Genomic DNA, 27922 nt, shown 5'->3' with positions numbered 1-27922 from the left:
ACTTGATCATATGTTTGCCCAACCGGGTTTATTAACAGCGTGTTGTTATGTTAGACTTTTTAAAAGAGACAGAATTTTATCATAAATTTTAATTGTATATATATATATATATCATTTCATTTTTGTTTTTAAATATTTGTATACATAAAAGATTGATTTTATTTTTAGGCTAATTTTACTTAATTAGGCCTACTCAGCTACTGTGATATTGTTTTTATTTATGCATATAATTTTTTCTGTGATATAATTACCATATGTTTGGCTCAATATAAGTATAACCCGGTTTGAGCTGACGTGCTATTAAACATTTCATTTCATTTCATTTCTACTATTTGAAAATAACCGCGGATTTAGAAATTGGGGACGATTGAACTCAGGGGGGATATCCTGGCTATAAATAGTAACCTCGCGTCATGAACAGGATTTCTGTAGAACTCTTCTCTGGATGGAGTCACAAAATTAATATGAAGGAACATGGCTTCTGATGATTTTATTTACGGTTGTTTGTTGATATTTTCAGTGTTTTTTGGAGTGATAATAAAATACTCTAAAGATGAAGGTGTTAAAAGAATAGTAACAACTGTTGTTGGGGTGGTTATGGTCACAATAATATGTCGCTTTCATGCCTTACATTCATTAATAGCGATTTTGGTTAATTGCTTACTGGTGAAATCTATTTCACCGAGGTAGGCTTATAATTTATAAATACTATTTATCTGCTATTGTATTGCTGTGCAATATCTATGTTCCAATATAGCCTAACTTAAAGAAGATGCATGCGAACAATTGGATTGTCTATAAATAATTATTAAGTAGCAATGCAAAAGCTTTTTTAAAATTTGAATCTGGTATTCTGACTAAAACTGAATATTTACTACCATTCCTACCCCACTCCCATTTAAGAAACCAAAAACAAAATACAAAAATTTCCAAATAGTTTAAGAAATAAGAAAGTTATTGCATTAATAACTGATAGACCTTTGCACATTCCAGACATTCATGTTTAAAGCTCGCTGTCGCTCTTGCGCTCCGTTGCTCATCTAGGTGCATATTTGAGTGCCATCCTCAATCCCCCATAATCCCTCTCCCAACTGCGTATTTTATTTCCAAAAAAGTTGTGTAAAATTTGTTCATGTTTATTGCATATTTACTTCCTATTAGCTCCGCCCTGATGTCAATACACAATATATCAATTTGTTATCATTTTCGTTTGTAAGAATCGGTCACGTACATGGTCATCACGCTTTTTAAATAATAATTTTGAAAACAAAGAAACACTCACTGGGCAATTAAATATGCCTAACACACCAACAGTCCAGTACTTTACAGGCTGCCCACCCTAAAGTGCTTCAATTATTAGCTATTGATAAACACCAGTTAACATATTTTCTGTTAATCCATGTATAAGACTCCATTTTGAAATTCTCGTCGATAGCAGCATTATCCAGTGGTTTCACATAAAAATACTACGCTTTGATTACCATATAAGTAAGGCACCACAAGTCTTCATATACGCATTTCATGCTACAAAAATAGTAAAATAACAAACAAGACCTGATAACATGTGGATTGTCATGCCTTGTGACGAGTGATTTTAGTTATCGATTGATTATAAAATACTATTATTTTTATAAAGAATGTAAACGAAATATATATATGGCACAGCTTTTGCTAAGACTCCATTTTGAAATTCTTGGTGATAACGGCATTATCCCGCGGTTTCGTGTGAAAATACTACACTTTAATTACCATATAAGGAAGGCACCACAGGTATTATTTTTCTTTTTTATTTAAAACATAAAAGACACCTAATTATAGTGTTTTCTTCTTCAAATAAAGGGAATTACATATGATTGCGCATGTCATCTCCTGTCCGCAATTCCAGGAGAGTGATTTTCAATTTTTTGCAATCCGAGGAGAGCTTTGTCACCTTTGTCAGTATCGTAAAAATTGTATAGATCGTTAATAACAAGAAAGCGGTTGTGGCCTGCACCCACATCGGGTAGAGTTATCTTTCCTTTTCTATGGTTTGTTTTCCCGCATTTTGTCACTAGTTCCATCTATAGGTTGGTGAATGAAATATGGGTCAATATGACAAGAAAATGGGTCATTCTACGAGAAAATACATTTACTTCCAGTGCCGAGCATGCTTTTGCATTGCATTATATTATATCTACTCTAGGGTTATTTTCAATTAATTACATGTACATTTATTTTCTTATTTAAAGGCCCTGTTTTCACAGGGTCTCCAAAAAAAAAAATGTTTAAAGATGCATTATGCAAGAGCTAAATCTGTTGATGACAGGTTTATTTCTGGCTTCAAATGTTATATAGATTATTATCTAGTATCCACACATTCATTCACATGACAAGCCCAATATCAACTCTCTAGTTCATTGTATTGCTGAAATTTTGAATGGATTACCCGATTAGAACACTTGCGGCACTTGCGCCATATAATAATTTAACGTTAACATGGATAATCAGACTTTATTATCGTAGCAATGCTATTTGAGAATTAAGATTATTTACACTACCGGTATATCTTGTCAAAACTTCAAACACACGCAATTTTGCTTAGAATAAAAGTAGTTTGACTGAAATATTCACCTCTTTATCTAAATCTTACATAATCCATCTTTAAAGTAGCTAAGTCTCTAACTTAAAATCATCCAGTCTTCGATATTGTCAATTAGAATCAACATTGATGTTGTGATCTTACTGGGAAAATATGGGCTTCTGATATCCAATATTTAAGTCAAAATAAACATTTTACTACTGGTATACGAATCATGCACCATAATGCTTTTCAGCACCATTTGTAACAAGGGACTCGAAGAACGGGGCTAGACATATTAAAATAGCGTCACATGTCAAACGGTGATGCCATATTCTTATCTGGAGAGCATGCACAATAAATACTATCGGTGTAGACTGAAATAACTAGACGCTAGAGATTGCTATTCAAATTTCAATTGAAACTTCTGGTGTATTACGCCGAACATTCATATATGCGTAGCAACCATTTGTGTCAATTTCTAGGTCCCAAACATTAGCGATGCAAACATGTCTTCATCTCCACCTGGCAGCTGAATGTTGTTTATTTCTTTCAAAAAGTGTCACAGCGTATCAGATAGATGCTTGAGACAAGAATAAAGGTTTTGAAAAGTCTTACACTCAGAATTAACCAGGTTTATTCTCTGAAAAGCATCTGATGTATCTTCTTTAAATTTTTCATTGCAGGCACATCCATAAAGTAAGCTTTATTTGGGCTTTTGGTTATTTGGCCTTTTTTCGAACTGTTCATCATCTTGGTATACCTGCACCACCGCCATTATCAAATGCTGTTCAATTATTCATTACATTAAGGGTATGGTTGTATTCGATAGTTATATTTTACTTTTAAAGATTACCTTTTAAAAGTTCACAACAGGCCAGGGAATAATGATTTAGTTGTCAGGCATTAATGAACTTGTATCTGACATTTTAAACTTTGTGCCGGACATGTATTATAATTACCATTAAAAACACAGAATATAGGCAAATTTGTGTCAGGCACAATAAGAGACACCAGAGGCATGGTGCCTGACAAAGCCTAAATTTGTTCTTGACAGTATCTGTGACAGATGCCTTTATTTCCCGGCTTGGTTCTCAAATCCGTAAAACATGTTAAATTTTCAAATAACAGCTAACAGTCAATAACAGCTGATGTATGTTGGCAGTTATTATCAGTTGAGTCGTAATATCAACATAAGGCAAGATTTGTTCTTTTATGCACATACTTAAATTATCTGATTGTACTTTCTCCAAATATTATCAATTACACAACGGTTCTATGGTAACATAATGTACCAGCATGGCAACAAGCAGTGGTTAATTTGATATTATATCCATCCTAAAACTATTTTTTTTCAATACTACAGCTTGTTGGGTTAGCATTTGAAATTCATGATTCCAGTAAAGTGACTGAAGATACACAGGATTGTAAATTATTAAAGAAATATAATAATGTACATCAGTGTAATATATGGGAGACATTTAGTTACTCCTATTGTTATATTGGATTATTAACAGGTTAGTACACCACAGGATAATGTTTTTATAAAATATTTGCTGATTTATGGAATTGAATAGCCCTGCTCCCTAATCTTGTTTAAATGTAAGCTGATTGGATTGGTGCCAGTTAGTGGTCTGGTTGTCTTGATTACTTTTAGGTTACATTTTACCAGCTGTTAGTTTGCATCCAGTCACTTCCAAGTTGATAAGAAAAAGATGCAGATGTATTGTTTATTACTTTAATATTAGTGTGTATATATAGTTCTCTCTGGAAGATGCTGAAGTGAATCACGTTGGAATTCAATAAGTGAAACTGTCAATTTTTTTTTATTTAAAACGATTGATTATTGTTATTCATTACACTGCTGTTGTATATTGAGTACCATTATTTGCTTTTCTAGGTCCTTATTATAGATATAGTGTTTACTCATACCTGCTTAAACAACAGAATAGTGATAAAATACCAACATTTCAACCACTATGGGAGAAAATCAAACCACTTCCAGTTATCATGGGAACATTTTTCTTCCTTTCTCATTACCTTAGTGTAGAGGTTTGTATCATTTACAATGCTAAAACAAACTAACATTTTAAAAAGATATAGTATCTAGTTTTTTTTTACAGTATTTAGATGAGCCGAACTGCACAAGCAAAGTGTTTGTGAAACACTCTACATGACAATATCACAATAGTTTTTATATGCCTGGAGCCACGGTGGCTAGGTGGTTAAGGCGCTGGCTCGCTAGCCTGGAGGTCGGGTGTTCGATCCCTGCATTGGCCGAGAAAGTTCATCTGGATTTTCCGACGTGGTTTCCTCTTGTCAGTGGTGCAGAACGGAGGGCCTGAGAAGGACAGCTATCTAGTCCTTCGGATACATTGGAATGCACGTAAAAGATCCCTTGGCAGTTGGAATTCGATATAAGAATAGGTGATAGTGCCGCTGCTCAGGCAAAATTTCCCTCATAGCACACTGTATGGCGCATGCCCGTCTTCATTAGCCCAGTATAGGAGCAGAACAGTAGGACGCTAAACCCCATTTCATTTCATTTTATATGCCCCCCCCACTCGTCCGTCCATCCAGCGTCCACAATTGCTTTTGGACGCTCTAGAGGCTAAAGTTAATATCTAGGTAGTAATATACCCAAAGAAGACCGGGGTGATTTCTGGATAAGGTATGTTTGTATGATTAACTTACCTCTATCTAAGTCAATATAGAGCTGGACCAGAGGAAGATAACAAACCAGAAACACCGCTTTACCATAATAAGTTTAGCAATGATCGAAAAAGCTAATGCTCATAACCATTGCTTCAGAAATATTAAGTAGATAGATCCTTAAATCACATAGTAGAACCACATTCTTTATGTCCTGCATATGATTGGTTGATACTCTGCGGATTATCTGCTAAACCTCAGTCATTCTTCCGCTGAGAATTGTAATAATGGAAGAAAACCCTGCCGTATATTTGTATTTAAAAAGAAAAGATACTATATCAGCAACATTAATAAAAATCTCTTTCAGAGTAGTCATTTTATTTACCTATATATGTATATAGGGAGGGATGATATGTTTGACAATACCACAGAAATCAAGTGGTCATTTCATGCTTACACCCTTATCATGTAAATAACAAATTTAATTCTCATTTTTTTTATTTCTTTAGTATGCCAAAACAGATGAATTTTACGAAAGATCTTTTTTATACCGACTTCTATTCATGGTTCCAATGTTTATGATATTCCGTACTAGACTGTACATTGCATGGATACTGTCAGAATGTATGTGTATGACATCTACACTAGGGGCTTTTCCAGTTGAAGCTAAAGCAAGATGTGGACAGGGGCCAACAGATTTAACAGGTTTAGCAGAAAGGTAAGCATGAAAGAAACAGGATTATTGGCTATCATATTTATACATGCATGTAATGATTTTTTATGTAATTAATAAAACTTAAGTTTCAAAAGTATTTTATGATAATATCTTTGTAAATATACATACTAGTGGATATACAATATAAGAATAATAGTAGCTTGTGTTTTTGTTCATAGTGGATTGTTTCATATAGATTAGCAATTTGTTTCCAATACTAATAGATTAGGTATTTGTTTAATATAGATAGACTTGTAATTTCTGTATCAGTTTCATATACATAGACTCATAGGACTAAGAATGTGATTTGTTCATATTCATAGACTAGTAGATTGTGTATTAGTTTAATATACATAGACTACTAGAGAGTGTATTGTAATAAGTGCAGGGGACTGCACCACACACAAACAAAACCTATAAGACAAAACTACATACAGGACAAACAAACTACACAGACATTTGATCTTGGGCAGCCGTAGGCATCCATTGTGCTGTATAGCCCCAAGTCTGTGGTGATACAGGGCTTCACTCAAAATGAAAGAAAATAACAGTAAGGGAGACAATCCATGAACAAACATACATACTTGAGTCAAATGTGTATTTGTTAAAGCCTCTGAACGTCAGTTGAGGGATATTTCTTTCTTTTTTTCTGTTGATTTGAACACAGTTAATGATTCTATCAGCACAGTAATTTAGCCAGATAACTCTAGGGGTCAGTAATATAGGTACAACCAGAACATGTTGCTATGACTACAAGAGGGTTAAAACATAGGGATCAGTAATTTAGGTATAACCAAAACATGTTGCTCTGCCTACAAGAGAGTCAAAACATAAAGTATTTAAATGACTACCAGTGGCAGTTAGGCACAAATTTTTAACAAACTGTTTCCCTCTGGGAATGGTTTAAAGCAATGTTATCTGTACTATAATTACAGTGAAAAGAAAGAACAAGAATCTTTAGAATATGATTATGAAACTGTTCATAATTTAGATATTTATGGATGTGAATTGGCTCCTAAAACCAAAGATGGTTTAAAAGCGTGGAATATGACAGTGCAGTACTGGTTAGCTGCGTATGTTCATAAACGGGTAACAATAAAGTCACTTAAGTAAGTAAATACTGTTTTGAAATTGTGGAACTTTATTTAAAACATTAAAGGGGTAGCATGGAGAGAGAGAAATGGGGTTTAACATCCACTCAACACAAACTAGGTAATTTTGGGACTATTTCAATAATTCGCTTGTGCGTAGGGGTCTTTAGCAATGGGAGGAAACCGGAGGACCCAGAGAAAACCCTTGAGGTTGGACAGGCGACCCTACTACTTGTCATGTACAACCGGGGAATCGAAACCACACCAGTTGACTCAATGACAGACCTTATGATACAGTGCGCACGTGTTAACCATTCGGCCATCCAACCCCCCTCGTAAATAATAGATCAACAAGGTTTTTCTCCTTTAATCTAGCGGTTTTAAACTTTTTTGTTTCAGGGTAACATTAACAATGGCTGTGAGTGCGTTTTGGCATGGTATACATCCAGGGTACTATCTATCATTTCTAACAGTACCCCCGATTTTAATGGCTGAACAAGCTATGATTAATGCATTTAGAAAAGATGCTTCTCCAGAAAAACAGGCCCGCTTCGATTGGGCATGTTGGTTTTGTAAAATGCGTGGGTTTGACTATATGTGTATGGGATTTTTATTACTTGGTGCACGAGAAACCATACGCTACTGGTCATCTATATACTATATAGTACATGTAGTAACTTTATTATTTTTTATCATTGGATCTCTTGTAGCATTAAAGAAGCACAATACAACTAAAAAAGATTAGCATTCAAGTAGACCCATATTATAAAAGCAGTGGTAATAAGCATTCGTAACTTGTTAACCATTGCAACACTTGATAGGTCAACTTAGTAGACTAATCTAATCAAAACTGTTATGTGTTGTGTTAGTACTTTGATCATTCAAACAGTCATCGACTATGCTTTTCATATGAATCAAGCTGTATGGGTTGAATTCTTGTGGCAATTATGTCAAGTCATAGTAATATACCTGAAGAAGACTGGGGTGATTTCTTCATAAGGTCTGTTTGTATGATTAACTTACCTCTAACTAAGTCGATATAGAGCTGGACCAGAGGAAGATCACAAACCAGAAACACCGCTTTACCATAATAAGTTTAGCAATGATTGAAAAAGCTGATAATGCTCATAACCATTGCTTCAGAAATATTAAGTAGATAGATCCTTAAATCACATAGTAGAACCACATTCTTTATGTCCTGCATATGATTGGTCGATGCTCTGCGGATTATTTGCTAAACCTCAGTCATTCTTCCGCTGAGAATTGTAATAATGGAAGAAAACCCTGCCATATATTTGTATTTAAAAAGAAAAGATACTGTATCAGCAATATTAATAAAAATCTCTTTCAGAGTAGTCATTTTATTTACCTATATATGTGTAGAAATCTTTCTATGGATTCAAGCCTCTGCCAATATTAGCTGATCATGTGCAGAACATGGGGCATGTAGGATTTGATTATACTGTCTGTGTTTATTTGTTACAAGATGTAAATCTATGATTTTGACCTAAATCAAAGAGGCTCTGTCCATTTAAATTAAGCTAGGAACGTGGGGGCCGGGGGGGCACTTTTTAATAACAACATTATCAATTATATATTTATAGATTTCTTCTATGTCAATCAGGCCTAAACTTTATATATTGCATAATTTATGTGAACAAAATATTTCCATCTAAAAAAATACCAACAGCAATGCGACATACTCACAGATGTTAAAATTAATTATATCTTAATTTGTTTAAATATTTTAAGCTATATGTATTATTGTCTTTCCTATATGTTTATATTAGGATTATATCTTTATTTTACTCATAAATATATATAATAATGGACATTTTTAAGACTTAAAAGGGCTTTGCCAGAATAAAAGATAGTCTTTTGAAAATTTGTATTGATAATGCCACATTAGCCCTGAAATTACTTTTCAAATTGTACTAAACAAACAAATCCATATTTTTTGTTTTTACAAGTAATCCAGGGAATTACAATAGCTCAAGTTTAGAATTATAGAGTGCTTGCCACAACACTGCCAATAATTTATTCATTTAATTTATAGTAGAAAGTGCAATGCTACAGAAGACCTTTCATTTTTCTGACTTAACCCTTTTAAAATTTATGTTTTTATTTTTGTTTCAAATAATAAATGTTATTCATTACAAATTTTTCCTCTTATTATGCATATGGAAATGATTGTCATAGCTGTGCTAAAAAGTGAGGAAGCTACTTCGTTGCCTATGCATATAGATGAGATAATAAATGTTGTCTCTAGAATGATCACAAGATATTGCGTACAAAAAATGTACCAACAGACAGGGGGGATGGCAATAAGACCACATTTCAAATTAGGATACACAATTTATTAACATATACAGTAACAATTATTAACATATTTTCCTACTTATCATTTTTTGGCATATTGCACATATTAAATATTATACATTCTAATTTATGGAAAAAGACCACATTTCAATATGTTCACAAAACAAAATATTTTAAATTAGGATAACATATTTTCCTACTTATCATTTTCTGACATATTGCACATATACATTCTAATTTATGGAATGTGGTAAATATATCCATTGATTGTCTGTGACCTCATTTCATCTGTTTTAAACTCCTTCACCAGAAGGGTGAGATAACTCCTGTATAACAAGATGCAGAATCTGGTTCTGTTCTGCTGTTAACATTGGCCAGATTTCTGTTTGTAATGCTTGTAGAGATTCTATATCCCGTGACTGACAGGCCATCTGAAAAGCAATGATATTGTGTAAGCAAATGAAATGGGGTTTAACGTCCTACTGTTCTGCTCTGACTAAGCTAATGAAGACAGGCATCATAGTATGAGGGGAAATTTTGTCCTGATAGCCACGCTATGTCCTACTCTTATATCGAATTCCAACTGCCAAGGGATCTTTTATGTACATACCAATGTGTACACAGTACCTCGGTTTTTCGTACCATCCAAACGACTATACGTTGTCCCTTGGCAGACCCTCGGTCCTGCACCACTGACAAGTGGAAACGTCAGCTAATTCTGATGAACTTTATTGGCCAACGGCGGGATCGAATACAAGACCTCCAGGATAGTGAGCCAACGTCTTACTGAGCTACCGTGGCTCCCGAGATAGCTTCAAACTACAAAACTGCCAAATTTAGGTCTCGTTTTATCGACAAAAATTGAAGCTTAGGTTACAAATACTATATTATGTTTAAAGCATAAATGCGTGGAACCCAGGGAAAAGAAGCAAGGTTCTTTTCTCCTGTTATAATTGATTAGTAACATTAATAAAACTGAGTAGGTAATTAAAATATATTATTAAAAGATTATTATTAAAAAAGAAAACTTACTACAACCGACTGTAAGAGCAAAAATAAATCTTCATTTAGATATTGAGCTGTAAAATAAATAATTTATGATGATAGAGACACTGATAGACTATAGAGACAATTAAAACAAGTTGAATTGTTGATCTATTATTTCGAGGGGGGTTGGATGGCCGAATGGTAAGCACGCACGCGCTTTATAATACGGTCTGTCATTGAGTCAACTGGCGGGGTTTCGATTCCCCGGTTGTACGTGACAAGGAGTAGGGTCGCCTGTCCAACCTCGTGGGTTTTCTCCTGGTCCTCCGGTTTCCTCCCACTGCTAAAGACCCCTACGCGCAAGTGAATGATTGAAATAAAATTGAACAATGTGTTAGTCTCGAAATGACCTAGTTTGTGTCGAGTGGACGTTAAACCCCATTTCTCTCTCTCTCTTTGATCTATTATTTCAATAAAGATTTAGACCTTACAAAATACCCCAACTGAACAGAATAGCACTATGATCATTATTCTTCATTTAGTTTTAAATACCAAGTATCTATGGTTTAATTATTACAGTACATAATTACAGAAAGATAGGTTGCCAGGCAACAAAACATACGCCCACAGCAGCTAAATCGTCCGAGCAGTCGACAAAGGTTCTCGCATATTTATTTATTGTAGGTAATTAGGAGCATTTAATAGACAATATCATTCAGATGACATTATAATTTTCGTCGTTTGAGGGTTCACAAGGTTCTAGAAACTAAAACAAGGGCCGCAATTCTGGAAGTAATCTATAGAAATTGTTGAAATTCAACAGGCTTCAAATAATGCATATAATTTCATGCAGATCGGATGATAACCTTTGTTGTTCAAACGTTCACATGGTTCAACAAAGTAAAACAAGGGCCATAACTCTAGAAGTACTTGACGGAAATTGCTGAAATTCTTTGTTTTACTAATTTAAATTCAATAGGCTTCTTCATTTTACTAATATAAATGATGCATATAAATTTCATACAGATTGGGTGATAACTTTTGTCGTTCGAGCATTCACAAGATTCAACAAAGTGAAACAAGGGTCATAACTCTAGATGTAATTAACGGAAATTTGCTGAAACTGTAACTGCGTAGAGACCTAGATAGACTTGTTCATTTTACTAATTTAAACGATACATATAAATTTCATACAGATCGGATAATAACTTTTGTCATGAGAGCATTCACAAGGTACAAAAAAGTGAAACATTGGCCATAACTCAAGGCGTAATTAACAGAAATTGCTGAAATTCAATAGGCTTCTATGTTTCACTAATTTAAGTGAAGCATATAAATTTCATACAGATCGGATGATAACTGTTGTCATTAGAGCGTTCACAAGATTCAACAAAGTGAAACAAGGGCCATAACTCTAGATGTAACTTAACAGAAATTGCTGAAATTCTTTGTTTTACTAATTTAAATGATGCATATAAATTTCATACAGATCGGTTGATAACTTTTGTCGTTAGCGCGTTCACAAGGTGCAACAAAGTGAAACAAGGACCATAACTCCAGACGAAATCAACAGAAGTTATTGAAATTAAATAGGCTTCTTCATCTCACTAATGCAAACAACATATATCAATTTCAAAACAATCAGATGATAAATGTAGATTGTTCACAAGAAATTGTGGACCGACGGACGGACGGGGGTTTAACATCCAACTTTTCTGTACCAACTGGGCCAGATGACAGCACTGCAGTCTACTCTTTATTTCAAATTCAAACTGTCAGACACTCCGCCTTGCACCACTCACTGAAAAGAGGAGGCTGCAAAATCTTTGGGAACTTTCTCGACCACCAGGGCCGACACCTTACTGAGTCACCATGGCTCCAATCCAAAATTGACATTGAGAAAAGTTATTATCTACCTGATGAATTATCTTCAGTGGTCACCCAAGCATATTTGTCCAATGTCTGAGCATGCTCTGGTCTTATACGTTGTGGCGTTGGCTACAAAAGAAATTATAGAATAAAGGCATGGTTTATGAATAACCACTAGTTGTTTCAAAGCCTATAACATTTTATCATAAGTTGATGATGATTTAGGAGACCCAATTGAAATAAAATCAGTTTTGCTACATAATAAAATCAATGAATCTGCGAAATTCTGTCTACCCTACATTCCAGTCACCAACAAGGGGATGTAACTCTGTCCATTAGTCCCAACACAATATTATCTCCCCTTTGAATACGAGCTGCAGCAATATCAATACCTAAATCATTGTATTTGCTTCAGTTCAGTAAAATATATGTAATATTGATAGCACGACTTACATGAGTTAACAGGTTTAACCAGAGGCCGTAGGCCGAGGTGTTAAACCTGTTATCGAATGAAGTGCGCTATAAATGACTTGTAACATTGACACCATCCTCGGTATCCCCAGTGTACTCGTTCCGTTCTACTCCACTATACCCTGGATTAATCCATAGGGTTTCCACGATTTCAAATTATCTGCCCTGGCCTTGCTTGTAGCTATAGTCTACGAACCAATCAAAAAACAGTTTACAAACCTGTCGTTTCGCCTTCGTTTTTATAAGGGTAGATAACCATTTACTGAAGATTTATGTAAGTAATGTATATATTTCTAATTTATTTTTATTTAATTGTATTATCAAAATATGTAGTATGTTTCGCTGATTTCCAGTATGCATAACATCTATATGTTATTTACGATCCCAAGACCAGCATTTACTAGAAGTTCCCAAATTTAACCTTCAAACTTCTGGATACAAATCTTTCCGGTTCAGTGCTCCTAATTTGTGGAATTCCTTACCATTAAGTGTAAAATGTGTCCCTTCCCTGGAATCATTCAAATCGAGATTAAAGAGTCATCTGTTTGAATGTGAATACAGTTGTATTTGACCAAATATACTGTTGTGTAAATGGTGAAAGATACACAGTGTACATAGTTTTTGGCACTTTGAGCATGCATACCTGTATGGAAATTTGCGCATTATAAATATACACTATTATTTTTATTATTATATGTTTGACTTTTGTTATTATTATTACTATTCGTTCTTGTCTGAAATGCTTCATTCTGTTATGTTTATTATTATTGAACTTATACTTGGCAATTTGATTCACAATAACTTGTCTACGATATCAGGTGGACGTAAAACTCGGCTAACGAACGATTCTCAATAAAACTCTTCAACCTACCTAAACACACGGTCTTCATTGATATAATATTATGTAATTTGTTGTTAATAAATACGCATTAGAATAATTTGGACTTCTCTCATTTATGCTATGTCCTAGCCTTGTCTGTTGAGAGTTACTTCCCTTTTCCAACTTCCTTTACAATTAACGATTTATGAGAATGGTCGATAAAAATAGCACAACCATCAAGGGCGGATAACTTGAAAACGTGTCTCCCCCATAGATTAACCCAGGGGTTAGTGGAGTAGAATGGAATGAAACCACTGGGGATACCGAGGATGCATTGACACTTGCTCAACATGCTTGTTGTTATTGCACAGAAAACCCACCCCACTTCTCTATATGATTTCTACTAAAACTAGTGTAAACCAGCAAAAAGTGTGCAATAACATTGAACATGTCTAGTTATTGCATGGTTAAGCTCCACCCAATCTACTCTAGAGGGGAAACAATCTGCTTATTCAACGAAATGAACAAAGGAAGATTTCCCGTTCATGTTACAATTTATGAACAACTGATAATTTTATTTCTACTCATAAAATGGATATACTAGTACATACCTGTAATAACATCAATAATAATACTCTAGCCACTTCACATTTAACTAATACATCTACATATGGTCCTAATGGTTTACCAGTTGTTGATGAACCTACATTGAAACAAATCATAATATGTAGATTTAATCTTCAAATTCATATTTTTAAATAAATTAAAATTCAATATAAAATAAGATCTCAAAGATATTTGCAGCTGGTATATAGTGAAATGAAAACTTGATAGTAACTGAACAGAGAACACAAGGTATAATTTTATGGATACAATATTACTGATGTTTGGATGAGGTTACTCTCGTCTATATCAAGAATTCTGCTGTGATATCGATTTATCAAAGGCGATCAATGTATTCACCTAAATTAGCCATCAAGTTTTCATAATATAATCTATTTTCTCACCTCCACGTTCTTGTGCTAAATATGTCATCTCTGTTAAAACAGCTAATGCCCCTTCATAATCTTCTGTAAGTAAATATAAATATTGAGTGAGAGAATGATTATGATATTCAAAAAACTATAACACATACTTATGATAGAACAATTATTAATTTATTTGGGCGATGTTTCGAAGAGTATTTTTTAAATTTTTTTCAATGTGTGGGGCAATTATATATAGACAAGCCATAAAAACAAATCAGAAACAAGATACATATTCATAGAGGATTAGGCACCGGTTAATTGTTTGTTTCTCATGACCCGCCTGCATGTCCGTTTTCATCCGTAATAATTATGCACTTCCATAATTATTTGGTCAAATTTAGGGAGGTCACAAATTCGTCCTGTAAAATTTGTAAAACTATATTTGTTTTCCTTCAAATATTAACAATGAATTGACACATTTATCGATAAACATGACACTGTGGGTGATAAGTAAAGTCTAGTAGGCTAGAATGTGAAAAAATATACAAAGTCCATACGTGAAACAGGAAGTTAAAAAAGCTGTATGATATCTGTTATTCGGCAGCATTTTCTTTCAACAAAGACGACATACATACTTCATAAGGCACTTGTCAATTGGCATAAAATTTGCGTAAAGATATAAATGTCTTTAAATTAGTGCTAAAATATTTTATTTACGTGACTAGCACTCTGTGACCAGTTCCAAACCTGCTGCCATGAGATAGCCTCCATCACGAGGTAAGCCTACCGACTGATTGACACAACTTCACAGTATTTTATTAACCACGACACTCTATAAACTCAGTCTCAAAAGGACACAAAGATACTAATAAATGTAAATACTTTAATGAAGATAGACAAAATCATAAAAGTATTTATATTATCACGATGCCATATGCCTATGGGGTCAAAGTTGAAGACAATTAACATACAGGTTATTTGTACTATCTTCCATCACGGTTAGAGAAACAAACACGTGTGTAATAAATTCTTTGGACTGACATGTTAAATAATCTAACTTATGTTGTATTCAAAAATCCAAAGGTATGCTTTTAAATATTTATGTCAGAACAAATCATCAACCTGATTGGAACAGGTCATTTCGTAACCTGTCAAAGTAGGGGAAGATAAAGAAATGAAATGCCAAGAATGGATGAATTAACGAATGGTTAACTTAGAAGCGTATCACTAATAATTTAGACCTATTATTATGATCAAGTCTTCAGTTACCGTTGGGTTTCAATGACCAAGTAACTGACATTAGTTATTGCTGAAATAGAAACAGCATTAAACTCAAAAATTTTAAATTCCATCTCAATAATTAATAATTACTTCATGTAGCATGTATATTTCACAAACACAGGTCATGAGAAACAAACAATTGATTAACCTCGGCCTTAGTTATATTCATTATGCCCTAAACTACACATCATGAAGGGGTATGCCCAAAGCCGTGATCTTTTGATTGGTCAAACTTTGCTACCAGTTACGTGAATAGTTTTTTCATACAGCTAAACTTACTTGTTTCTATTTTACACACTGATACCAAATCAAGTGCCTCCAAACAATCTAATGGACTCTGAAATAAGCAAAATGAAATAGTTGGATACTGTACGTGTACTCAGTAGACATTACAAACAAATTTAATATATCAATTACATTAAGTCTAGTTTCTTGATGACAGTAACAATTATGTTAAAGAATTTTAAATTTCTCACATTCTTGTAATTACAAGGACTAGTTGAAGAGTTCTAAGCCTATCTGCGAAAGACTTGTACAGAGTCAATGGTTTCCATTGATTTTTCTACAGTCCCCTTCGATGGGTGTACACACTTTTCCTAACAATGTACAAGGCTTGGATGCCGGTCAGGAAGAAATTTTCTTCAGCCACCCTAAAAATGTCATGACTTCATCATTACTAGGAAAATGAAGACCGGCTAGTTCATTTTTCATTTTTGGAAACAAGTGGAAGTCTGACGGGGCCAAAAAATTACCAGGATCTGGTTCAAAACGGCACAGATTGTCTGACACGTTTCTGAACCGCAGCCAAGAGCTTTGGCACCCATCTCGCAAAAACTTTTGTCATTCCTAACTTGTTGGCAATAATGTGCTCAACCCTCATGAAAGATGCCCACAACACTGGCAATATGTTCAATGGTCAATTGTCGATCAGCCATCCCCATGTCATGCAACCGGGTAATGTTTTCTTGAATGGTTTCTGTTGATGGCCTTCCAGGACGCGAGTCATCGTCAAGTCTCTCTCTGCCACGCTTAAATTTTGCAGCCCAATTCTTTACTGTGGAAAAGGAAGGGGCATCATCCCTAAAAGCCGAGATCATGTCGGCATGTATCTGTGTTGTGTTAGTCCTTTCAGTTGCAGTTACTTGATAGCTGCCCTGTAGCCATTTTTGTCCATTTCCGGTGATTTCAATGGGTAGGTTCACAAGATGGTCTGGTACAGTAGTGGGATTTTGCCCGTATATTCCGGACATGTCGGACGCAATTTTCCAAACGTCCTAAATTGTCCGACCAGGAATATGCCCAATCGGACATCAAGACATGGTAAATAATATTCAAAATTCCAAAATTAATATAGTATACTGAGTGCATAACTACCACTCAACCCGATTATTGTTGATAATAGGCTGGATTGATTTGGTAATTAAGTGATCAACATATTTATCGTTTTATGCCGTCAATACACCTACCTTGATTAACTACTTAATCTGCCTTGATTGGCTGACTTAATTCTTTGTCGGACAATTCATCAATTCAATCCTGAACAGAAGTCATTGCTTCTCTTTGTCGAACTATATATCAATCCAATAAACTTAATCTATGTGATTAACCCGTGATTTCTCCTTTGTCTCACGTTTTAATCTCCTTGATGTCGGCCGTAGACATTAGTCATATATGTCACATATCCTAATAGTATATAACACCCCAAATCAATATACATTGCGTCCGATAACTTCTCTGTGATATTTCTTCAGTGGAAGCCGAAGTTAAATAAAGCTATTTCACACACACGCAAAATGAAAGTAGAAATCTCGCGAGACACGTGGAATTAAGAGGTGTAAACGTGCCAAATGTAATACGTCTGATATCGACAGAAAAGATTCTATTTTGATGGCATATTGTCGGATTTATGATAATATTTTGGATGGGGTTTATGTTTTTAAATAAATAAATAAACACGCTAAGAAATGTTGACGAATATTTCGATTGGAATAATGTAAGTAGTTACAGTAATTGTTTTTAGACGATAGCGCGTGCTTAGAGTCGAATGGGGTTATTTAGCAGTTGGTGTCACTAGCTCGATCTGTTAGAGCGAAGTTTACTACGGTTTACGGCCAAATAAATTTCGGGATGTCATTTTTTTTTTACCTTCCGCATATAAATCGAAACGGAGCATAAGACGACTGCCGGACTTTGCTGAAAAATGTATCGACTTATGACCCGAAAAATCGGTAATTTTGGGGGAATTTGAAACCGGTGGGGATGGGCAGTAGTCGGCACGCTTTCAATCTATGGTATTACGATGTCATGTAATTTTTTAGGAATATTATCGACATAAATTTGAATACCCTACAGGAATTAAATATGAAAAATTACGAGGTGCATCTAATTTTTTTTTATTACGTATGAATTTGACTATTTTGTTTACACGTGATTCTTAATTGTGGTTTGAAAACGCCTGCTTAAATAACGATAAGAGTTATGTCCATCTATTTTCGGGAAGAAAATGTCCGACAACTAAAATTTTGAAATCCAATCACTGGTCTGGTACGAAGACAATAATAACACTACAGCTTCAGTTCTATGTCTATGATTCATTCAATGATTGTACTTGTTGGTGACAAAAGTTTGTTTCAACCCAAATGACCTATCCTATTCAGGCTCAGAACTTTTCAGCCCGCCCTCGTACCAAACAAAATTTAACCATTTTTGGAGTTTGGACTGATATTCCTTTTAGAGATTCAACTTGCACAATATTGTAGTTTGTAACAGATTAAAAATCCATCTCACAATGATTAGCGACTTTAGGTAGTAGTTAAATTTGATTTTGGAGTGAAGAAACAGTAAAATGTACATGGCCGTAATTTGATCAAAGTACATTATGTACCTTCCTCTAAATTTACTTACCTGTGACATAAGTTCAGCAGCTCTTTGAAAATGGCCTACAGCTTCATCTGGTTTATCTAAATTCTGAAATTAAAATTTAAAACTTGTCAACTCTCAGATCTTAAGATGACAAGGGGAATTAGTGTTTAGCAGATGCATCATGATTATTCAATCATCAAATGATATTCAACTTACCTTGAGTGCATGTCCAAGTTCTAATGATAACGAAGCAGCCAATGATATCTGTTTATTTTCTATGTGAACCTGTTTAAAAATAAGAGTTAGACTATTCTAGCCCAAATTGTCTCCACTTCAACTAAAACAAATATTTGTCAGAACAAAATAGTATGAAATATCTACACAGTGTCAAAGGTCATACAGAGATTTGAGTATGTCTTTTGATTAGCTGAAAGAAAAGGTTAACCTTCAATCACAGAATGCATTGTGGTGAATTGAGACAAAATGTTCTGCAGTATATAAGTTATTGCAAACGATCTGACAGTTACCATATACACAAGTTTTAATATGTCGAGAGCAACCCTGTGGTTTCCAACGAGATCCTAAAGTTACATTCATGAATGACTGATTTCAGTACTAAACTGTCCACAAGAAGAGAAAGAGGGAACATGAGCAACAATTAGACCCTGTATGGGACTAGAACCATGGGGTAACAATTCACACTATTTTATCCAGATAATCATTCATTGTAACTGAAGCAGAGACAATTTGAGCGGGAGCAATCAAGGCTACAAACCTTGAAATGGTTAAAACTATCCTTTTCCAAGATGTAACCTTTTTAAAATCATCAAAATTCTCAAATTCAGATGTTACAGTAAATTTGCTGTGTAATAAATTTTGCTACTATACTATTCAAAAAAAGTAGGGGATATTTGATTTTTAAGTGTTATTAAAGTCACCTAATGAAACTGACGAAGAAACAAATGACAAAATGAAATGAAGTTCACATTCATCGATTTATTCCAAATGATCGTTAGACTAAGTAAGGCACAGACTGACCATTATAAGGGTAAAATGATACCCGGGGTCAAACAGCAAAGTTACCACAGCATCACAACCAAGTCAGTAACGGGTAAATCCTCCTCTGTTTGCCAAACAAGCATTGATCCGACGTGGCATACTCCTAATGAGACGTCTAAGGTCATTTTGGTCCAGATTGTCCCATTCCTGTTGCAACGCAGCAGCAAGTTCTTGGACATTGGCAGGACGTTGTTGACGTTGACGTAACCTCTGTCCAAGCATGTCCCAGACATGCTCGATGGGGGAGAGGTCGGGACTCAGTGCTGGCCAAAGGTAATGTGGTGATGTTCTGTTGTTGGAGGTAACCTGTAACAATCCTGGCCCTGTGACATCTTGCGTTGTCATCCTGGAAGATGAAACGGCGGCCATGACGTCGTGCGAACGGCACAACATGGACTGCCAAGATGTTGTCCCGGTAGTACTGGCCTGTAACACGCCCTGCAACAACATGTAAAGCCGTTCTTCCAGCAACAGTGATGCCTCCCCACACCATAACAGAACCACCCCCAAATCAATCATGTCTGATGACGTTAACGTCTTGGAAGCGCTCGTTTCGACGACGCCACACCCTCCTACGTCTGTCCAAAAAATCAACAGTGAACCTTGACTCATCTGAAAACATCACATTGCTCCAGCGTCGATTATCCCAGTGTTGACGATCCCTACACCAACGACGTCTTGCCTGAATGTGATGATCTCTCAAACAAGGGATCACGCGAGGACGTCGGGCGCGAAGGTGACCCCTATGCAGTCGATTCCGAATCGTCTGGCCACTCACTCTCACACCAGTGTCTGTTTGAAGACGAGCGCTGATCTGATTTGCTGTGATGACATGATTTCTCAAGGCCAATTTACGGATAAATCGATCCTGGGCTTGAGTTGTCGCCTTTGGTCGACCTGAGCGTGGTCTGTCCTGTACAGATTGTGTATCACGGTATCTGGACCATAGCCTGCTTATGACAGACTGAGAAACATTCATCGTCCGCGCAACAACCGCCTGTGTTGTGCCGATCTGTAGCATGCCAAGGGCACGTAACCTTTCATTTTGGGTAAGCCGACGCATATCAAAATTTGTTTTCTGGTCACTAAAACAATTAAACTGATGTTTCCACCCTGGAATTCAATGCCACAATGACTGTAACATTCAAAGTCAGAGTCGTGCAAATCTTGGGTTGGACCCCCATGATGATCCCAAGCATCACCTGCATTCCATGCGGTAGCTATTGGTGCGTTTGGGCGTCACATGTAACTGGAAATGTTTCTTCTGTTAGGTTCTATAGTGACTTTTTTCGTAGTCATTTGCATATTTTAGTATTATGCCCCCAAATTCAAATATCCCCTACTTTTTTTGAATAGTATATTTTATACAAGCCAGATTCAAAATTTTCATTAAGAATATAATTTATTTGGCTCTAATTTCATTTACAATTAATGTCATATTTAATTTAGTTTATAATCCAATCCAATGATTCAGAAAGTATAGGCTTACCCTTATAGCATGGCCATAACAATTGATCGATGCAATCAAGTGTTCCTCAAAACTCACACATTTTAGTTGTCGATTTTTGGTTTCAGCTTCTAAAAAAGATCTGGCAGCATTTGTTAAAGCCAATGCTTCACCTGAAGGATTTCCTAATGTATGTTCACATCTATAAACATAAATTAAAGACTCCATGTATATAAGTTTTCTAGTTAACTGGCATCATGCCTCAAAATAATTTGCAATATCAAAGTACATGTACTCTAATACAAAACTTAAAGGCTCAATACCACTCTTGTTGTAACTGAATAATATGTCCCAATCTTTATTCTGGTCAACAAATTGTACTATTTTACAATATTTCATTTAATTGATGATACAAATTTCATCTTAACACACCTAATTTAAAAAATTGGAAAAATTCAACTAAATGACGTAAAGCTTTTCAAATGTGACTTGGATTTAACTCTTGATGCCATCGCTAATCTGTGATATATAGCAGACAGGAATACATTTTGTGAAGGATAATTAAACATAAAAATGGATTATCGAGACTTTGTTTTTTATCGTACCAACTTTAGTAATAATGATTAAGGCTAGCCTAAAATTCAAAAGCTAATATCTTGGTTCATAGTGGAGCAATTTGACTGAAATTTTCAGCATATTCCCTTTATGTTATCTATTTTCTAACTATTATAGCGAGAACAGTCAACTCTTTATCTAATCTCCAATAATGTATCTTTAAGTTTAATGTCTATTCATGTAAACAGTAAATCTTTACATTAAAGCGTTATAAATATACTTGCGATACCAAACAAAACTTGAGAGGTTAGACAGGCCAACCTTGCTCTATCAGTTGCTATTACCGTATAGCTCTTTATAAAATATCAAGAGGTAAATTACTTATTGTTCTTAACAGTGATTTTGATTGTCAGTTACTACAGCATCAAAAAGTAACCTACCAGTAATTTATCAAATTTGTATAAATAAAGATTTTCCTAATCATGCTATTAAATTTCCTATAGCTGCAATAATTGACAAAAAACTACAATTTATTGTCCATTATGGGGACATTGCAATTGTAATATTTCTACAAGTCAGCTTAAAAAGAACAATATATACATATACCTTGCTTGGGCCAAACAGCAGAATCCAGCATATTGTGGACATTCTTGTTGCTTCAATCCTTTGGCAAGATTTCCTAAAATAAAACAATAATCTACAGATAGAGTGTTTAAAAGTGACAAGGGCATTATGAGAAAAGTGATGCAGGACGGAGGGTCTGCCAAGGAACAGTGTTTATTCTTTCGGATGGGACGAACCCTTGACAGTTGGAATTCAAAATAGTAGTAGGTTGTAGGCTTGTAGCGCCACTTTCCAGACAAACTTTATCTCATAGCACCACGGCAAGATTTATGTCCATCTTCAGTAGCCCAGTTGATGCAGAATAGTAGAGCACTAAACTACATTTTTATTTCAACTATGGGGAAAATTATTGAGACTGTAGAGTATCAAATTTCATTACCGTACATCAAGTATCGACTGTTGAACACAAAATCAGTTACATTTCAAAATTAACCAGCGGCTTCCAGGCAGGATACGCCCACATTTTCGAGAGATGGATAGAGAACAAGCTAAAAAGAAAGTGATTTTTCATACAATCAGGGGCCATAATTCAGGAAGTTACGGTCCGATATGCGCGAATATAGAAAGGAACTAAGATCTTTGGGTTATAAACTTACATTTCAAGTTTCAACAAAATCGGATAAAAATTGTGACCTCTATAGGGTCCACAACCTTGATGATATACCATATTTTTACGCTATTTGAGAACGAAGGGCGGCCATTTTGTCTGTCAGTTTTGGGCCGATTTTCACGAAATTCGAACTCAGCGTCCTTAGGGTGTAACGGTGATATAATAATACGTTTTTTTAAATCGGATAAAAATTATGACCTCTATAGGGTCCACAAGCTAAAAACGTGATTTTTCGTACAATCAGGGGCCATAATTCAGGAAGTTACAGTCCGATATGCGCGAATATTGAAAGGAACCGAGATCTGTGGGTTATAAACTTACATTTCAAGTTTCAACAAAATCGGATAAAAATTGTGACCTCTAACGGCTCTACAACCTTGATATACCATATTTTTACGCTATTTGAGAACGAAGACGGCCATTTTGTCTGTCAGTTTTGGGCCGATTTTCACGAAATTCGAATTTAGCATCCTTAGGGTGTAACGGTGATATAATAATACGTTTTTTTAAATCGGATAAAAATTATGACCTCTATAGGGTCCACAAGCTAAAAACGTGATTTTTCGTACAATCAGGGGCCATAATTCAGGAAGTTACAGTCCGATATGCGCGAATATCGAAAGGAACCGAGATCTGTGGGTTATAAACTTACATTTCAAGTTTCAACAAAATCGGATAAAAATTGTGACCTCTATCAGGTCCACAACCTTGATATACCATATTTTTACGCTATTTGAGAACGAAGGGCGGCCATTTTGTCTGTCAGTTTTATGCCGATTTTCACGAAATTCGAACTCAGTCGTCCTTGGGGTCTAACGGTGATATAATACTACGTTTCTTTAAATCGGATAAAAATTATGACCTCTATGGGCTCCACAAGCTAAAATCGTGATTTTTTGTACAATCAGGGGCCATAACTCAGGAAGTTATGTTCCGATATGCGCGAATATCTAAAGAAACCGAGATCTTTGGGTTATAAACTTACATTTCAAGTTTCATCAAAATAGGATTAAAATTGTGACCTCTATAGGGTCCACAACCTTGATATACCATATTTTTAAGCTATTTGAGAACGAACGGCGGCCATTTTGTCTGTCAGTTTAGGGCCGATTTTCATGAAATTCGAACTCAGCCGTCCTTAGGGTGTAACGGTGTGTAATGATACGTTTTATTAAATTGGATAAAAATTATGACCTCTATAGGGTCCACAAGCTAAAAACAAGATTTTTCGTACAATCAGGGGCCATAATTCAGGAAGTTACCTTCCGATATGCGCGAATATCGAAAGGAACCGAGATCTTTGGGTTATAATCATACATTTCAAGTTTAAACTAAATTGGATTAAAATTGTGACCTCTACAGTGTTCACAAGCTAAAAACGTGATTTTTTGTACAATCAGGGGCCATAAACCATGAAGTTACAGTCCGATACATGCCAATATGAAAAGGAACCGAGATCTTAGGGTGATAAACCTATATTTCAAGTTTCATTGAAATCGGATAAAAATTGTGACCTGTAGACTGTTCACAAACAATTGTGGGCGGGTGTCCGGACGGACGGACAGGGGCGACGACAATATACGTCCACATGAAAATGTGGGCGTATAAAAATTTTAACTGCTGACAAGATAAAATACGACATTTTGAGATAAGTGTGCTCCAAAAGTATTTCCCTTGACATGATGCTTTAACCTACCAAATTGTTCAATTCCTTCAGCAAGATTTGGCTTCTTCAAAAACCTCCTTAAATACAAAAAACAAATGAATAATATAATGTTTAGTTATTAAATAAAAAAGATTTTTAAAAACTGTTTTGGGTCACCTACAATTGATGCTAAAAAACTTAAATGTACCGGTATTCAGTTTAATAATATATTCAACATAACCCTAGACTAACTTGTTAAAAATCAAAGCACATGGGCTGCTTATAACAAAGTATTTTGCATGTTTGTTCACTTATTTCCATAGTGTTTGAACAGTAATATAAGATAAATTTTAAAAAATTGATATCTTAGTCATGGGTAGGCACAGTGGCACGGTGAGTATGGGGCTGGTTCAATATCCAAGAAGTCATTTCGGGACGACCCAGAGAAAAATCTTACTCCTTGTTATTATTGTGACTTGCAAGTACATATTACATAACAGCCTAGGTCTTAAGTAAGGGTGTGACGATTAGTCGGTTTAGTCGGAGTCGGTTCGGTTTTACCTACAAACCGGTTCAAGTTTCGGGAAATCGATAGTCGTCTAAAAAATACAGCATGATATAAACCAGTCGCCCGAATATTATAACATGTTTTTTTTTATGGGGGCGAATAAGCAATAAGCTACATCATTGATAAATTGTCGACAATAATAATAACGAGACAGTATATACTATATTCCGTATATTGCATACCTAATGAAGTTATTTTAAGAATACGTTATTTGATTGGTCGGTCGCTAAGGTCAATGGTTGAAGTGCCCAATCAGAAACAAGCAATCCTCCAGGTTAGGTCAATAGGCATGCGCACTGAGCTGAGGCCCAGATACGCTTTCTCGTCGGTTTATCACTAATATTATTGATCAATACATCATTGTTTGAAGTTTTTTATATGTTGTATTTATTACTTTTATTAAAAAGGTTAAACAGGAGATTTGAACAAACTACATAGTAATAGTACAAACAAAACCAAATTTTTAATGTACTGGACACATAAAACATAGAACTGTATGTATGTCGCCATTACAGTTTTAAGCTCGTATATAAAGTCCAGTATATTAGCGTGTATTGTAGACTATGGAAGACTAATATTTTTCAGTTAGTTTTCATTACCGACTAAATCGAATCGGTTCGGTTTTTTAGCCGCCGACTAACCGGTTCAAGTTTTGTTTAGTTGTCACACCCTTAGTCTTAAGGGTGTCTCACACAACCAGAAATGGGTTCTAATAATATAAGTTGAATTTACTTCAGTGAATCTCCAATTTAAGACAAATCTTCCATTGATAGCACGACAGACTCAGCATAGGCATTATCAGAGGAATATCATATTTATTTTCTGTAAACAGCCATCGCACATGACATTTTCTATACATCTATCAAAAGATCCAAAAGATCTAATGATAACGAGTTTGAATTACAGCAATATTTAATTTGTTGGTTGTGACCACAACTAAGAGAATTACATTGGGATTGTTTTCCAATTTCTTATTTTATTAACTATGCTGTTGGAAGCAGCAACTTTGGTTTAGCGGTCATCAAGAATAGAGTACTGGTAGCATTTTTCTTTTGCTTTTGATAAGGTTCCGTAAACATTGGTTGAATGCTGCGTTGCCAATCTCCTGAATTCAGATTTGTTTCCAAGCTGTATGTAGGGTTTCATGTAAAACCGTCTGCATAATTAAGGCCTGAATCAGATGGAGAACAGTCAGTCGTACCAACCAAGGGCACACGTGACCTACTTTGCACTTAGAAATGGAGGTGTGTGGTGCTGGGTTGTTGTGTACGATTGTATATTTTCATGGTTATAACTTACCTGTTGAAACATGACCGATTATTTAGTGATGATAAATGGTTTGTTCTATGAATGGACAATAGGGGCATAATTGGCACTAGCACCTCTATTTATCAATTATTTGGAGTTATTTTTTTTTATCTTGAGGCACATCTGATCTTAGCTACAAGATAATCACTAAAAATGTTGAGATATTCTGAATGTGTTTCTATAGCTATTATAGCTACGTTTGGATCCCTTTAGTTTCACCTTGCAAACTTATTTTATTATGAATGCCTTTAACATCTTTAAAATAAGATATGTTATAGCCTACTATTATGACTAAGTAAAAATACCCAAAACGGCTAGTGCTAGATGAAACCATGTATCATTCCTACTGTTGAGATCATTCGGCGAGTCGAAAGATGAGGTTCCTAATGCTTAGGCCCTTAGGACACACTAAGTGAATTTTTACGATTCATTTGGGCGAACTCTAAGCCGACAAATTTTCGTCTACTGTTTCTGGACCTGCAACATTCGCCAATATCAAACATGTAAATTTATTGCTGTTCCCTCATTCACAAGTGTGCATGTCCACTTTGTCGAGGAGTATATTATGCATCCTAAAATTCTACAGCAGATCAAAATCATTCATTATAGCTTCACATGGCCAAAAGCGCATCGGTGCATGCATGCATGAATTAAGTTAGTTATTGTTAATGTTATTTGCCAAGAAATAGGCGTTCTGCAATGTGTCTCCACTGCGTTGCCCAAACTATAGCCATTGGTAGGCCCGGCGAACTGGGGGGGGGGGGGCTAGGGGGGGCTTTAGCCCACCCAATAATTTGGCCACAAGTACTCTTTTCTCCAGGTTATTGCGGCAACTGGACCTAGGGTGGAAGCCCGAACCCCCTAATCAAGAATTGCTTCCGCCGGCCCTGGCCATTGGTGAACATTAGCGAATATAATTTGCATTCATTATGATCATTTATTTATAGTGTGTCCCAGCCTCCCAGTCTGGGCCAGGCTGTGGCATAATTTATGTATAATTTATTAGTAATTAGTACTATTACCACTACTCTACTTACTTTTTTAGTTTATTTGACACTGTTCTATAGCGATTTAGAACGTCATTGTCTTTCTCCATTTTGACAGAACGAAGTAGAATCTAAATAGGTCTCGCACTGCACCGTATCTAAAATAAATAGAATCTGATTTGTTTCATGTCATTTTAATTTTCACAACAAATCCGCATGCCCGTTTACCAAGACACACAATTTCTATTGAATAGCCTACCACTACGTACTACCAATCATATTCACGATTTATTCACATTGCTACTGTTGTTTCTTTTTGTGGTGATATAGAATATCTGTCCATTCTATCTTACTCATAATGGCTGAGTTTAATGGTGATGTTGTGTAACCATAGATAATATGGTGTAACGAATGATTATCGGGAAAATACGTAAAAGAAAAATCCACAGCCCATCAGTTTTTTCCACTTAGCCCTTACTTTTATTTTCGTCTGGTTGATCAAGTCTATATTTGTAAAACTGTATGTGC

General features: G+C 35.3%; 2 protein-coding genes across 5 annotated transcripts; one reads left to right on the top strand and one right to left on the bottom strand.

The window, feature by feature from the left end:
• The first annotated feature begins 442 nt into the window (after window positions 1-442).
• On the top strand, window positions 443-8184 carry LOC126810011 (lysophospholipid acyltransferase 7). Of its 2 annotated transcripts, XM_050534908.2 has the most exons (7): window positions 443-686; window positions 3244-3370; window positions 3924-4074; window positions 4458-4609; window positions 5719-5927; window positions 6860-7033; window positions 7415-8184. In XM_050534908.2, the coding sequence occupies exons 1-7, from the start codon at window positions 475-477 to the stop codon at window positions 7758-7760; spliced, it is 1371 nt and encodes a 456-aa protein (XP_050390865.1). In that variant the 5' UTR covers window positions 443-474; the 3' UTR covers window positions 7761-8184. The 2 variants fall into 2 exon arrangements, with proteins under 2 accessions (XP_050390865.1, XP_050390866.1); XM_050534909.1 differs by lacking the exons at window positions 6860-7033; window positions 7415-8184 and having other exon boundaries at window positions 5719-5931.
• Window positions 8185-8295: 111 nt separating this feature from the next.
• LOC126810012 (40-kDa huntingtin-associated protein) lies at window positions 8296-27889 on the bottom strand. Of its 3 annotated transcripts, none has more exons than XM_050534912.2 (13): window positions 27873-27889; window positions 27446-27552; window positions 24584-24630; window positions 22260-22332; window positions 21141-21300; window positions 18809-18877; window positions 18635-18697; window positions 16010-16067; window positions 14489-14551; window positions 14093-14184; window positions 12238-12319; window positions 10367-10413; window positions 8296-9765 (listed from the first exon to the last, which is right to left on the bottom strand). In XM_050534912.2, the coding sequence occupies exons 2-13, from the start codon at window positions 27502-27504 to the stop codon at window positions 9628-9630; spliced, it is 951 nt and encodes a 316-aa protein (XP_050390869.1). In that variant the 5' UTR covers window positions 27505-27552; window positions 27873-27889; the 3' UTR covers window positions 8296-9627. The 3 variants fall into 3 exon arrangements, with proteins under 3 accessions (XP_050390869.1, XP_050390867.1, XP_050390868.1); XM_050534910.2 differs by lacking the exon at window positions 27873-27889 and adding an exon at window positions 27654-27855; XM_050534911.2 differs by lacking the exon at window positions 27873-27889 and adding an exon at window positions 27664-27855.
• Window positions 27890-27922: the final 33 nt, after the last annotated feature.

The sequence above is a fragment of the Patella vulgata genome, chromosome 2 (genome assembly GCF_932274485.2).
Source record: "Patella vulgata chromosome 2, xgPatVulg1.2, whole genome shotgun sequence".
NCBI lineage: Eukaryota > Metazoa > Mollusca > Gastropoda > Patellidae > Patella > Patella vulgata.
This window is presented reverse-complemented; position numbering and strand designations above follow the sequence as displayed.

Excerpts from the sequence above, each read along its gene's own strand:
- LOC126810012 (XM_050534912.2), bottom strand. The coding sequence starts at position 27,504 with ATGGAGAAAGACAATGACGTTCTAAATCGCTATAGAACAGTGTCAAAT. Across the intron at positions 21,301-22,259 it reads TGCTGTTTGGCCCAAGCAAG|ATGTGAACATACATTAGGAA; the intron begins GTATATGTATAT and ends TTATGTTTATAG. Across the intron at positions 10,414-12,237 it reads CACTGAAGATAATTCATCAG|CTCAATATCTAAATGAAGAT; the intron begins GTAGATAATAAC and ends TTTATTTTACAG.
- LOC126810011 (XM_050534908.2), top strand. The coding sequence starts at position 475 with ATGGCTTCTGATGATTTTATTTACGGTTGTTTGTTGATATTTTCAGTG. Across the intron at positions 687-3,243 it reads GTGAAATCTATTTCACCGAG|GCACATCCATAAAGTAAGCT; the intron begins GTAGGCTTATAA and ends TTTTCATTGCAG. Across the intron at positions 4,610-5,718 it reads CTCATTACCTTAGTGTAGAG|TATGCCAAAACAGATGAATT; the intron begins GTTTGTATCATT and ends TTATTTCTTTAG.